Genomic DNA, 15,022 nt, shown 5'->3' with positions numbered 1-15,022 from the left:
TCACATCTAAAGTTTACAAGAAAATAGTCTTGTTTATATAGTGGGTTGTGTGAATAATATATAATTTAATAAGTTACCTACCACTTGGCTAACTTTAGCTAGCCAAAGGCTAGCAAACTAGCCAAAGGCTAGTCACCACTAGAGTGGTGCTTCGCACCACTCACGCCGCTCCCCGGACCCGGTCCAGGTCCCGGCACGCGCACGTCGCGAAGTACCCATTGGGCGCTTTAGAGGCGCACTTGGCACTTCGCACGTACGCATCGTCGCGAGGAGCTGGGGAGCCTTATAGTTTTCGAAATTGGACTCGTGGTTCGATGACATAGCAGCGCAAGGCTCGTTGAGTTAGCATTCTAAGTGGCGCACGCCCTTCGTCCTGCATGACGGTTAGATGTACGCGTGGCATCCGCATGGCTGTGACTATTCAGAAATTGGTGAATAGGCATGATGAATGGACACTTCACTTCATGGTTCAACCTGGGCCGTTAGATCATGAAAATAGTGCTATCCAATAGCTAAGACGAATCAGACCAAGTGGTGCACCAATTCCTGAAATGTCACACACCTATTCCATGAGACACTTCAATCTCTATAAATAGAGACCCCCAGATTCGTTTTTTGACACACCAAATCAATTACGAATTCAATTGATTTCTAAACTCTTCTCTCTCCATATTCTGCTCTAAAAATTCTCTTATATTTTCGTGGTTATTCCGTTCGAGTACGATCATTCATTAGTTCGACCGACAAGGTTGGTATTGTGCAGTATTGACTTTGAAAGGAGCGTTGTATCTTGGGAGACAGACGTCCATAATCCCATTTGCACTTCATTAGGGGGCGAAATCTGTCTTAAGGAAATTTGCTTTGGCATACCTCGCTTCATCTACTATTTTCTATTTTTTTCTACTTATTTTATTTGTTCTTTTGATTGCGTTAGTCAAATTTCCGACAACAATTGATAATATGAGTTTCTAAAACACGTTTTGGGTTTAGAAGAGCTCCGCATAGTAGACCTAATTTAGATCAAAGTGCATCATCGATCTCTCATGTTTTTTTTTCATTTCTTGGTTTCACTTTTCGACTTTGGCTTTATTTTGTTAAATTCTGGGTTTATCACTTATCAAGGCTGTTTAAAATTTATCCATTCGAATTCTTCCTATATCAATAAATAAAGAAGCAACTATAATTGTCATTTTGATTACAAACCAAAGAGCAATTTACAAATAATGTAGTTTTAGTTTCCAAATCGTTTGATCATAGCAGTAGAAGTACAGATTTGTACCAAATTCAAGAAGCAGCCTGGCTAGTATCTATCTCCATTATTATGCACCTTCTTGCTCACATAGTGCAACCATCCAATTCCTTTAATGGCCTTTGAAATCCTAACCAGATTATGTCTTGCCATACTCATGTTCATTTTCCCATACTGCCAATTGTAGGATTCAATTTTACTTTTCTTCTTCTTCTTCGTCTTTGTTTTGCATATCGACTCGACCTCCACTTCATATGTCTCCCACAATGAATCCATCCCATCACCACCATCGACATGGTGTCTTTCTTCAAATAACTTACAAGCCAATGTTCTCTTCCACTCTTTTGCCTTCTTCACAGAGCCACTGTAACTGAATACTTTTGAAGTGTATTCATTATACTCTGCAATGCCACACTCTTTTTCATTTTCAGTAGGTGCTGCCTCGGATCCACTTGTCACAACATCTTGTTTTTCTACTCTCTTTTCTCCCATTTCAATTGAATTTAGCTGCATGAAATGAATTTTCTTGTAATTTACCTGCGGAAAAATCTTTACATTTGCAGTTACTAGAATCCTCAAGGGTTGAACAGTTAACACCAGATTCTGATACTTGCAAAGATTGGATTGCTTTTACCTCGATCATGGAGGAGTCAAACGCAATTTGAAGATCGTCCAAACAGCGAATCTCTTCATTTTCATCATCTAAATTAAACCATAATCTTTCGACAATTTTATTACACGGAATAGTAGATAACAAGCCTTGCATCGAGATGACTTGGTCGAACGAATATGAGCTATAAAAGGTATGGCGAGAAGCAAGTATGAGAAGTGTAGAGGGTGAGAAAAAAGCAAATAAAACAAAGACAGATATAAATTGATCGTTGGAACAAGCATTTTCAATTCTCGTTTGGTCATCTAATCAAGAAAAATAGAAGAAAATTTTGTTAAGGGAGAAAAATGTGTGATTGTGGAAATGAATGCGGCGTGAATAAAGGGAATAACAATTATGCATGTAATTGACAGGCTAACTAACGATTACATGAAAGAAATAGCGTTTTCTTTGGAAACATCGAATTCTATATATTTTTATTTTCTAATAAACTTTGATGCAGAATGTTGAAGGGAATTTTGTAAGTGAAAAGAGAGTCCAAGATTGAAAATTGGTGCAGAAAATACAATACGAGAAGCCCTATTTAGAGCCATTCAAACAAGGGTCTCATGGCTCTCGAAAAGCTGCAAAATTTTCACTTCAAAAGAAAATTGTTAGATGAACGCTCGAATAAATTTGAACATGAGTAAATTGTTGAAGAATTTTAGTTTTCCTTTCGAAAAAATTGAAACTTAAGGGCATTTGGAGCACGTATTCACAATTTTTCATATTATTGTCTTCTAAATAAAACTTGTTTTGAGCAACTAAAACTTGTATTTTAATGGCGAGTTACCAAGAAAATAAATTTGAGGAATTTGTTCCTGCAAATGGGCCATGTGATTTTCAATAAATAATGTGTTCTGTGAACATTATCTGCTCACATACCGAGTACTTAGCATTAAACAAATTGTTGGTTTGTCTTATTTCTGCCACTTGAATTCATGTTTTTTGTTATTCTAATTAGCTTATACATTAGCATCTCTTGTTCCCATGTGTAATTAAAGCTGGTTACATTGGCAATAGAGACAAATTTGACTAATTACTCGCACATTAGAAGTAAGAAGTTTATAAATAACAAAATATTTAATTGATTAAATTAATGAAGCCTCTACAGTCTCGCATTCTGAGTTCCACTCAATATTCAAGCTCTTAAGAAAGTTCAAACAAATCGAGTCAAATCAATATGAGTGACAAAATTTAAAATTTTGCAAGACAACTCCACTTGGTTGCACCTTGTTCATGTCTAGATAATCATACCAAACCCAAAAAAATCAAGAACCCAATGAATCAACTCCATCACTGTCATACAAGAGAATTGCAACAACTTGATGTTTAGAACACTAGTACAACTAGAACAACATTCATCAATCTATTCACTTCAAATTGAAAGCATCTAACTTGCAAATGCATGAATGAATAAAAACCGTTGTCATGACAATGTAGAGGATTCCAAACATTTCAAATTATTGCAGACTATATTCAAACATATTATTTTTACAGCCATAATCCCAAAACTTTTATCTCGATTGCAACTTGAGGACAAATGGTGTCCGCTCATTTGGCATTTAGTCAACTCACAAAAAATCAATTTGACCATATTTTGACCAAATTTCAAAGGGCAAAATGATAATTTTGTATTTCCCAACAGAATGATTAAAAAATTAAATAAAAAATGAAATTATAACTTCCCCCCCACCCACCTTTCGGTAAAGTCAGATCTTTTTTCGCATTTTACCTACCATTGGCAAATTCGATTAATGCAGTTTGAAGTGAAATGAACTTTAATGTTTCTAATTTCTATAATCAATAAGAACAAACAATAACATATATTTGAAGGCTAATACATCAGCTCATTCCTGATATTTGAATTCAAACAGTTTGCAAGAAATGCTTGTAACCCAATAAATTCGACAAATTCAAGGTTCCAGCCACAGCATTGACACGAAAATTCTAGTAGTAGTATCCTAGAGACATTATTGAATGCATTCTAGAAATCACACCCAAATTAAAGCTCACATCATGTAGCCATCATTCCGTCATAACAGGTTTATTTTCATTTGCTTTAGGCTTCTGTTCCCTTGGTTTCTGCTCTTCAGTTTTCCTGGATTCACAAGCAAATAAAAAAAGCATGTCAGGAAAACACTTACGGTGTTAAGTTGCATCAAGAAACCTTTTTTCCTTCTCAAATAACTTTATAGGACAAAGGAAGGCACTATATCTCATGAGAAAATATGAGTGCTCTCAACTATTCAAAGGGGAGTCAAGAAACAGGAAAAAGGTAGGCATAAACCACACATTTTAAGATCTGTTTTCATATTCTGTAAAAAATTTCATATTCTATAAGGTGCATTTGATCGTCAATATTTTCCATAGAAAACGTGTTTTTTCCTCAAACTCCTACTTCTGTGCTGTTTGATTGTCATTTTTTCCCATGGAAAACATTTTCCTACTTTTGGTCATTTGACCATATTTTCCTCAAAATCAATGAAGATATATATATATATTTTTTTTAGGGGAAGTAAAATTTCATTTTCCAGGAAATTCACTCTCTCTTGTCTACCCACTAATAAGAAATGGACAAGTACACGTAAATCAACAACTTTTCAACCACTCATTTTTCAAAAAAACACTATTCATCTCATTATAATTTACAAATAATGGGGTTCAAACGGGAACTTAATTGACAATTTTCATGCAAATAAGTTCTAGACAATTGAATTACCTAAAATTTATTTTTTTCCATACAAATTTCATGCTTATAATCAAACGCACCCTAAATTCACTCATTAGCCACATGCAGAATAAGGAAATTAATTGACAAAATAAGTTTCGAACAATGGGATGTGAGTCATATCACTGAATCTAGTAGAAAACTGCCAATTTTTCCTTCCCGAGAATACATTACTTTACAAAGCCAAACAAAAATCTTAGGAGTCATATCAAGAATTTAATGAAAAGATCATATTTTGCAACTAAATCACCATATCTCACAGCTACAAAATGGGACATGCAACTCCTCTTAACACCCAAATACAGAAACCACACATTGTGGAGTTGCTTAAAGCTTACAAGCAAAATCAGTAAAAATATAAATCCATATACATGAACCTAGTGAAAGAAAACATATTTTCAACACGTTGTTAATCATTTTGATAGACATTTCACGATTGGAACAATAATTGAAAGATTAGGGCCAAACTTAAGGCCCTTTCGTAACTTGTTCAAACACTTCAAAAATAAATGACATGAAAAAAATCCTAATAAAGGTTATCTTTCCCAAAAAATATTGCAACCAATTGAATTCCAACCTTTCGATCTTAGTTGAACCTTTTGGTTTATTGCTGGAGTTAAAAACACGATTTTGTAGAATCACATAGATACAGAAATCGGGCGGGTTGCATTTCAGTTTTCATCTGACATTTCAGTAAGAATTTGTTAAGAGATTCAACAGTTATCCTTATCTTGTTCTTTTTATTTTCTAATTTCTCCCACCCCATATTCTATTTTCCTCTTAATTTGGTTGAGTTGCAGTTAAAATCAGCTGGGCTCATTTCTGAGTTGGAGCTGCGGTGAAGCTTTGATTTGAACTTAAGCCGTGAAAATTAACTCAACAAACTCTCTCTAGAGAGCTAATAAATGTACTTCCTTTTATGAACTAGATTAACCCATTGTATGTGATTAGAAGATATTCTAGCTAAGAAGAAAACTAAATCACGCATCAACATTATGCAGTTACCTTAGCACAAAATAAACCATAATTTTCATTCTGGGCAAACTAATTTTCCTGCGCTGATACACCAACGTATAACACAAAAAGGGCAGAAATTAAAAAAATCTTTCTGGTGCCTACCAACAAAAATATACCAGGTGCCTGTATATACCTCAGACAACTCACAAAAAATCCACACAAGTAGTATGGCATATAATCTCCAAATAGACACCCATAAATAGAAATAAAATTATTAAAAAACAAGAAACGAAGTAAAAATTAAAAAAAAAAAAAATTCAACTACGATAGAAAACAGTAAAAACCTTTTATCAGACGAGCCACCCTTCTGGCTGAGGAAGGATCGGAATAGTGGAGAATTCACGTCGTAAATCATTTTCAACTATTAAATTTATACCGAGAGATCTTCAATCAAACCCCTAGCTCTTAACCCTAATCCTATTTCTTATCTATCAGCAGCTTCTACAACTTTCACGTGCTGAACCGTGGACGGTCGAGTTTATATGGGTGTATCGGGCCGACAATGGAATTCAAGCCCAAGCCCAAGCCCAAGCCCAAGCCCAATTTCCGTCTCCCCAAAAATAAAGGGGAATTAAATACTAAATCCTTGTTTGAACCCTATTCTTTTTATATATATATATACATATAGAGTGTTTGGGAGACTTTTTATGTAAAAAGGTATTTTTAAATAGTAAACTGATGAAAAATATATGGTTGAAAAATAAAAAATAAAAATTTATTTACGTGTAATGTTATTTTAATAAAAAATGTGTCGTTGAAAAGAAAAGAGATAAAAATGCATTTTGAAAAAAAATGGGTACCAAAACGGGACAATATATATTTTTGTTTTTGTATTTTTTCAACAGTATTTTAATATTATTTCAATCGCACATTTTTCAATAAAATAATATTACATGCAAATTCAAAACTTTTTTGTTTTTTATTTTTTAACCAAACATTTTCCATTAATACATTATTCCAAAATGTATTTTTCCTTCAAAATAAGACTCAAACAAGGGCTAAGTATCAATTCGTCAAATATTTTGATCACAATATAATCTTCCGTGTCTTAAAAATCAAATTTTGATCCTGGGTGAATTTTTTACTCACTAATATCTCAAATCAGCACGAGTAATAAACCCAATCCAAAACTCAAGATAAGATTTACTATACTAAATCGTTTTCGATTCTTCAATAATTCATATCGCGATGGTATTGATGGTATGAAAAATCCCTCGCTAGGATTACCTTATGATTAAAGTCTCACTTCATTCATAGACTGAGGTTCTTGTACCTATGATCGATAGTTTGCACAGAATAAAATAATGCTATTCCTAATTATGCATGTGACTTGTACCTTGAGTCCTTGACTAATAAAAATTAGACTAAATTACGGAAACTTCCATACTTTCTTGGCTGTAGCAGATAGTATTTCCTCCGGAAGTAACTAGTAGCCATGAACGTTGAACTGAAGAATGAGGATAAACTATTGAGAAAAAAGGGCACCTTGAAGTAAATGCTAGATACATGTATGTATTTGAATTCAAATCAGGATTTTTTTTTTTTGTTCACTACCACCTTGGAGTATCAATGGCACTGATAACCATGATCTCAACAATTCATCATTTTTAATGTAAAAAAAGAAAGAAAGAAAAATCCTAGTGTTGAAGGAAGAGTTATGAATCTCCTGAGAGTAGTGACACTAGATGAACAAACTTCATCATAACCCGTCCCTTGGACCTTGTGCTGATATAAAATGCTCTGGGTGTTTCCTCAACAACATCAGCAACCATACCATGGTTTTCCATTGGCTTCTGGTCCAGGATACTCCTCTGACGTGAATACCTCCTCACACGACTATGATGCCAGATATTGCCGTATGGTTCATGTAACTGTACAAGCGAACATAGTCATTAAGGAATGCTAACGTTCTCAAGGCAAAATTCATGGATGAAATCACTGTCATCGACACATTTAGCAGTTACAAATGATGAAACTAGCATCATGAATGTCATTGATGAAAAATAGAAGCATGTCACCAGAATACTCAAAATATGTAAGACAAGTGAGCTTAAATTTATAATTGAAGTGTTAGTATGATTTTATAAATGCTTAATTCTATTCATTTCAGAGGGAGGAAAGAATTGATAAAATGTCCGAATTTAAAATGGCAAACATGATGACAGGGTGTTTACCATAAACCATTAATTTACAGCAAAACTGTAGAATAGTACTAATAAGTCCCAGGAGCAGAAATGCTAAACAAGGTACCACAGCAGAAATATGTTAGCGTAAATTTATCCTAACTTATATTAACTAGTGATGCAGCACCAACTCAAGCAATTAATTGAATGTGAGAACGGATCTATGGGAAGGAGGGAATTGAAGGAAAGAATGGGGGAAGAAGAAGATTACACAATAGAAGAAGAAAATAGGAAGAGAGAAGAAGAAGAACGGGGAAGAGAGGGAATTTCGTCACAAGCCACCAATATAATTATTCATTCATCAACTAACGAAATTACATGGAAAAATAAGTTTAAATAGTAAACCAAAACCCTAACTAGACTGGGCTTGGGCCAATATAAGCCCAATAAAAATCCACAACAAAATAAAGTCTACCAAAATGAAATAAGGTTCAACTAGAAATAAATAAAAAGACTGGTCATCAACTAGACTTTGAGAAATTCCATCCGTGTATTCTTTGACCTTTCGTTAAACATAATGCATTGGATAGCTGAGAGTGGTTGGGAATACGGATGGACATTTGCTGGCTCAAAGCAGAAAAGCTACTGAAAATGGCTGCTACTTTCCAGCCCAAAAAATTTAAGAAAAGGTGAATATGTCCAATGATATAATTACCTTTTGAGTTCCAAAAGGTATTCTAATTTGAACGAACAATCAGAATAGGAATGCAACTCATTAGTAGCAGCTCAAAGTCGTAAAACATTGAAGGAACATCTTGAAAGTGGCACAAAAGAAGTGTTCAGTCAATATCGAGAGAAATCCTGGTGCAGTGAAATAACATAAATGGAATAGTAGGTTATATATTCAAGTTGGTAAAGCTATCTTTAGAAATGCCCTCATTTCTGTAATGAGATTTGTATGGTTTGTGAAGGTATACACAATACAAATACAAAGTAAATAACCACGATGAAAATTAAAAACAACAAACAACACAAGGACAAAGCGAGTTCACAGCTTATGTAAAATCAAAAATAGATATCGAAGTTATTAACATATCAAAGATATAGATATTCCAGGCAAGTCCTCTAAAAGTGGCAAAGAAGAAGGCCCTCGGTTGTGAGACTTTCGTGAAACAAATAAAGTTTAAAGGGAACATTGTTTATACATTCAAGTTGTTCAATTCATAAATTGAACTTTTAGGAATAAGACATAAAATTCAGAATAAAATTAATAGAGCCGCAATATCTGTACTCTTTGTTGCTATCTACTCTCTCACAAATTATATAGAATATCCTAGGATTTCAATGCCCTCAGCAAGCAAGAGAATTCAGACGTCTGCCAATACAGGCCCCTGTATTCTATCTGAAGCTGATTTGTGTCTATTGCAATCCTTTCTTATTTACACCATCTCTGCCCCTCTGCTCCCCCTTATGGTAAACTATGCCCTCAGCTCCCACCCACCTCCAGAAACAAAATAAATGAATGAATATATAATTTCCTCTCATGAAATCCCTCCTTGAAAAGGGATAAAAACGAAATGTAAAGGAAAGGATTAGCATTCTCCAATTCACAACACTATCTTTGTCTCTTTTGCACATCAGCTTTACTGTCCTCATGAGTACTCAAGTATCTAAACAGGCATTTATCACTTTCACACTATGATTACTCCAACAGTATACCAAGACAAAGAAAAAGGTTAGTTATTGCATCGCCAACAAACAATTATCATCTATGCATTATCATCTATGCAATCTCTCTGAACTCCCTACCAATCATCTCCTTTTAATTTCCTTTCCTTGTGCCTTAAATGATGGGAGATATACAGTTTAATGGGTAACACATTTCAGTATTTTTTGGTGAACAGCCAATTCAGATTTTAAAAGGGGTGGAATGATAGAGATTTTAGTAAGAGGAAGCTCTTGCTTCTCATTTTTCGGCCCATGGATTGGTGTTTTGCGGTTAGGGAGTAATTTAGTTTCAGTACACTGAATTAACCTGTTCTTTTCTATTCTACATTTTTGTGAGTGGGGGGAGAGAGAGAGAGAGAGAGAGAGTTCTAACTTACCTCAGAATGACGTTTTTCCATCGGCATCCATTGTCTAATAGCTCATAGATCAGAGAGCACTGTGGCCACTGATGATACCACATCCTTCTCCTCTAATTGCAGAAGCCGCTGATTATCAGCTTCCCTATCAACTTTTGATCTTCCATCAATCTCTTTATCTGCAAGATACCTGGACCTAATCACGTCAACAGCATTCAAATGGGATACTTAAATCCCATTAAACTCAAAAGCTACAGATCATTCCTCTGCCCATCCATTTACTTATGTTATCCAATAAACTATACATCATGACTCTAGGCAATCATTAATAATGAATCTGGGAACGTACAAGTAAAAGTGTAAGATCGTGGTCAAATTGGAGCCTCATTCCATTAACTTAAATTCAGTTACTTAGGAGTGTTTCACAGGGTTTCCCTAATCGCCACAATTTTCACTCAATAAAAGGGCACGTGGAGGGAAATAACACGTTAAAATAACATAGATCAGAGAGCACAGTGGCCACTGATTACACAAACACACACAAATGTTGAATATGTGGACTTCATCACCTACCAATGTCAAGCCATAAACTAATTTGCCATTTATGCAAAGTCCTAAGAAAGCTCAAATAGTTACCAGAACCAACCAAGAACCACCAATTGATGTACCGAAAATGATTCAAAACCTAGGAAACGAGATAAGCAGAAATCTGAACGTAATTTGATGATGTTTTCGTTCACTGTTCTCGGTGTGTAACTACAGAAGTGAGGCCATTTATGATTGAACTACTAATCTTGGAGCAGATAGCACATAAACAACAATCTGTATCTGTTACTTGTCATTACCAATCCACAAGAACACACTGAATGAAAGAGATATGCACACAATTCTTAGCCAATACAATTAACTGAAATCAAATTACAGTATATCGTTAATTCAATAAATCAGATAAGAATTACGCACCCAGTGGTCCCGAAATTGAAGCCTTTCCACCAGAACCTGATGCATCGGAACCACTAGGACCATCAACCTCATCCTCTCTCATCCTTTTACCTGATGCAGAACCATCATCTCCATTGCTCTCCTCCTCGTCATAATACTCCCTTGCTCTCCCCTTCCCCAACCCTACGCCTCTCGACCCCGGGGGAGGCGGCAACCCCAAATGCTGCTGTTTCTGAGCACCGTGATTACACTGATTACTAATTTTATAATCATTGGCATGATGTCTGGGTCCGATGGGCCCACCCAAAATGCTTTGAACGGGCAACAGAAAATAAAATTCCTTGGCGCCAATTTGGATGAGGTCCTGAGAATCAAGTTTGACGGGAAGGCCGCCAGGGAGGTGGAGACCGCCCTGAATATAACAGCCATTTTTCCCCAGCACCTCTAGGGCAAAGCATCGCCGTTGGAAGTCGTAGAAAATGCGGGCATGTTGGCGGCTGATATTCATTCCGCCGCCCAAGGAGGAGAGATCAAGGTCGACAGAAGATTTCTTGGAAGTACGACCCAAGATTATGGAGTATGCCTGCATGTAATACTCGAAGTCCTCACCCTGTAGCTTTGCAAACCCTGCTTCCACGTCGCTGCTCTCCATTTTCTTGATTTTCTCTAATCAGGTTCCAGAACTTTATCGGGGAATGAAACTATGCAACGAGACTTGAGAAAATCTGTATGGGAATATGGAATTGGCTTCAACTCTTCAATGCTCCAATAAATCATTTAAGCTTAAATAAAAATTATATTTTTAATAAATTTTGATAAAAATTAATAAAACTCGTGTTGTTAAAAATTGTAAATTGCATAAAATATGTGATTAAAATTAAGTGATGACTTTTAATTAGATACCTTTTTTTAGTGGAATCAATTAGGGACATAGTTTTTTTTGTTTGAGAAAACATTTAGGTCCCGCTTGGTATATATTAATGTAAAAATGAGAATAAACAATATAGTCGTTACGAGCTCTACACAAGAGATAAAAAGTAAAAAATAGTGACTTGATGTGATGGATAACGATTATATTTTTCATTTTAATGAGCAAATAATGAAAAACAAACGGGGGCTTAGTTTGTTGTAAAATGAAAGTTTATTAGGGTTTAAAGGTGAATGACAATTATATCCCTGCAGCTCTAGAAATAATTGTTATTGTATCCCTGATTCTACCCTATAAATACAGGACTTTGATTCATAATAAATGACACACAAGTCTATTGACTTCTCTCTGCTCTCTTCTCTTTTCTTCACTTTTATAACACATTATCAGCACGAAGTTATAGACAAATGAGTTAGCAAAATTTATTCTTCTTTCTATTCATAAATCTTTTACCACATGAGACAAAAAAAAAATCATTTCTTGTAAGAAAAAATGGTGGAGGAACTGTATTTTTCTAGCTTTTCTCTTCCTCAAAAGTTTCGCCATTGTCATCGAAGTTTTCCGTTTCATTTTTCTAGACGGGATTGGCTTTAGACAATCAGTTAATGACTTGGAATGTTATAGTGATTAGAGAAAATTGTCAAAAGATTAAAAGGATAAAAAAAAATTTTGATTTTGACGTCCTGGGTTTCGGTTATGGATTTGTGACTAACGTGTATGTGGATTGGATGCAAGTTGCCTAATGTTCCCAATGATTTTGTCATGAAGTTTGTAGTCCACTGCCTACCTTGTAGGTATACTTATATGGGGATACATCATACACGTCCCTTTTTTCATATAATTATGTTGGTGTCATACTTTATTAGAATTTATTATTATTTATGAATTTGCATGTTCTAATTCTATGAGCTTGTTTAGTAGAAATTTATCCATAATCATTAAATTGATATGTATCGTGTAGGTACTCTTGAAAAGCACAACTATTGAAATATCAATATTAATGTAGAAAATTATTTGCTCATGAATAGCATAATTAAATATGATCTAACATATATTTTTATTTCAGAAGAGTAAATTCTTGTATAATTTTCAATATTCCAGAAGAATATTGATATACTGCTTTTGAAATAATAATAATACTAAAATATAACGTGCTCTAAAAGTAGCACACATCTATCTCATTATATTCTTGAAGAAGTACAACTCTACAAATATTTACATTCTACTAAAAAACATATTCCTGAAGAGTTGCGTTTTTAAATAGTTGTTCGTTGTTGCTCCTGAAATAACATAACATTATAAATATTTCAGAAGAATATTACTTGCTCCTGAATAGTATAAATTATAATTTTTAATATTCCAGAAGAATATTGTTCTATTGCCTTTGAAAAAGTAATAGTAAAATATAATGCGCTTTTGAAGTAGCATATGTCTTGAAAAATATATATCTCGTTATGTTCCAGAAGAAATATAAATTAAATTACTCAATACTGAGTTATAATAACTTTTTATTTTATTAATATTCAAAAAAAAAATATTAATTTGTCACTCCAGAAGAGTATACAATTCGATGTTTTAATATTCTCAAAGAATATCATATTAGCGATTCTAGAAAAGCATAAATCTTAAAATACTAATAAGATCTAAGATTGACCATCAAGATATCTATTTAGCAGATAGTGCAACTAAGCACACAATTCTTCAAGATAAAGTATTTTTTTTTTTCTAAAGTTAACATTAACATAAAATAATGTTAATACGATATCGGGTGCATTGAATATCGTTGAAGGCTCCGGAAGTGCTTGTATTATTTTATCAAATAATACAAAATTATATATTGACGATGTACTTTATTCTAGCAAATCCAAAAGAAATTTGCTTTTTTTTTTTTAAAGATATCCGCTGCAATGGATATCATATTGAGACAATGCAAGAATATAATACTGAATATCTGTACATAATTTCTTTTGCATCTAATCAGAAGCAAATAAAAAAAATTTATGCACTCCCATCTGGCATGTATTATACATTTATAAAAATGATTGAATTAAATAATGTCACGACCCAGAAGTTCGTTAACCCAACAAGCTTTATTTTTTGGCATGATCGATTTGGACATCCAGAATCTATAATGATGCGTAGAATAATAAACAATTCACATGAACATCCTTTAAAGAACCAGAAGATTCTTTTACGTAATGACTATCCATGTGTAGCTTGTTCGCAAGGCAAGTTAGTCATTAGACCTTCAACTACAAAAGTTAATATTGAATCTCCAACTTTTTTGAAAAGAATTCATGAAGATATATATAGGCTAATACACCACCATGTGGATCCTTTCATTATTTTATGGTATTAATTGATTCTTCTATTAGATGGTCACATGTTTGCCTACTTTCCACTAGGAATGTAGCATTTACTAGACTACTTGCTCAAATTATAAATTATGAGCACAATTTTTCGATTACTCAATTAAAACTATTCGCCTTAACAATGCTAGTGAATTTAGATAACAAGCATTCAATGATTATTGTATATCAATCAGGATTGTAATTGAACATTCAGTTGTGTATGTCCATATACAAAATGGTTTGGCAGAGTCGTTTATTAAACGTCTACAACTATTGCTAGACCATTACTTATGAAAACAAAACTCCCAAGTCTTGTTTGGAGTCATACCATATTACCTGCTGCATCATTGGTTCGTATTAGACTAAATGTCTATTATCAATATTGACCTTTGCAACTGGCATTTGGTTATGAACATGATATTTCTCACCTACGGATCTTTGATTGTGTTGTCCAAGTCTCTATTTCACCCTACAACGTACTAAAATGGGTCCCCAACGAAAATTTGAGATTTATGTAGGTTTTGATTTACCATCAATTATTAGGTATCTTGAGCATTTAGTGAGTGACTTATTTACCGACATTTTGCAGATTGTCATTTTGATGAAATGACTTTTCCAATTTTGGAAGGAGAAAAACTACATCCTGAAAAACAAGGTAAAATTACTTGGAATGAAGTAATTCTATCTCACTTTGATCATCGCAACAATCAATGTGAGCAAGATGTTGAAAAAATTATTCATGTCCAAAGAGTTGCAAATCAATTACCTAGTGTATTTGTTGACACAAGAAAAGTGACAAAGTCATATGTTCCAGCAGAAAATATTCCAGCAAAAATTGATGTCCCTGTAGAACAATTTAATATATCAAATTGTTGGTTCAATCAGTTGGTTCAAAAGACTCTGTACCTCGAAAAAGAAAGAACATGAGAAAAACCAACAAAAAAATTT

At 34.0% G+C, this 15,022-nt stretch overlaps 2 protein-coding genes and 1 pseudogene across 2 annotated transcripts; all 3 read right to left on the bottom strand.

The window, feature by feature from the left end:
- Window positions 1–1,150: 1,150 nt before the first annotated feature.
- On the bottom strand, window positions 1,151–2,937 carry LOC111405812. The gene is made up of 2 exons (XM_023034868.1): window positions 1,884–2,937; window positions 1,151–1,786 (listed from the first exon to the last, which is right to left on the bottom strand). The coding sequence occupies exons 1-2, from the start codon at window positions 2,013–2,015 to the stop codon at window positions 1,301–1,303; spliced, it is 618 nt and encodes a 205-aa protein (XP_022890636.1). The 5' UTR covers window positions 2,016–2,937; the 3' UTR covers window positions 1,151–1,300.
- A 761-nt stretch (window positions 2,938–3,698) lies between these two features.
- Window positions 3,699–6,125, bottom strand: LOC111405811 (wound-induced basic protein-like). Its single transcript, XM_023034867.1, has 2 exons — window positions 5,931–6,125; window positions 3,699–3,999 (listed from the first exon to the last, which is right to left on the bottom strand). The coding sequence occupies exons 1-2, from the start codon at window positions 5,999–6,001 to the stop codon at window positions 3,927–3,929; spliced, it is 144 nt and encodes a 47-aa protein (XP_022890635.1). The 5' UTR covers window positions 6,002–6,125; the 3' UTR covers window positions 3,699–3,926.
- A 1,065-nt stretch (window positions 6,126–7,190) lies between these two features.
- LOC111406988 lies at window positions 7,191–11,625 on the bottom strand (annotated as a pseudogene).
- Between the last annotated feature and the right edge of the window lie 3,397 nt (window positions 11,626–15,022).

The sequence above is a fragment of the Olea europaea genome, chromosome 12, assembly GCF_002742605.1.
Source record: "Olea europaea var. sylvestris chromosome 12, O_europaea_v1, whole genome shotgun sequence".
NCBI classification, from domain to species: domain Eukaryota; kingdom Viridiplantae; phylum Streptophyta; class Magnoliopsida; order Lamiales; family Oleaceae; genus Olea; species Olea europaea.
This window is presented reverse-complemented; position numbering and strand designations above follow the sequence as displayed.

What these genes read in the sequence shown, in the direction of transcription:
- LOC111405812 (XM_023034868.1), bottom strand. Translation starts at nt 2,015, where the DNA reads ATGCAAGGCTTGTTATCTACTATTCCGTGTAATAAAATTGTCGAAAGA. An exon ending in TTGACTCCTCCATGATCGAG is followed by an intron (nt 1,787 to 1,883) that starts GTAAAAGCAATC and finishes ATTTTTCCGCAG; the next exon opens with GTAAATTACAAGAAAATTCA.
- LOC111405811 (XM_023034867.1), bottom strand. Translation starts at nt 6,001, where the DNA reads ATGATTTACGACGTGAATTCTCCACTATTCCGATCCTTCCTCAGCCAG. An exon ending in GGTGGCTCGTCTGATAAAAG is followed by an intron (nt 4,000 to 5,930) that starts GTTTTTACTGTT and finishes TTGTGAATCCAG; the next exon opens with GAAAACTGAAGAGCAGAAAC.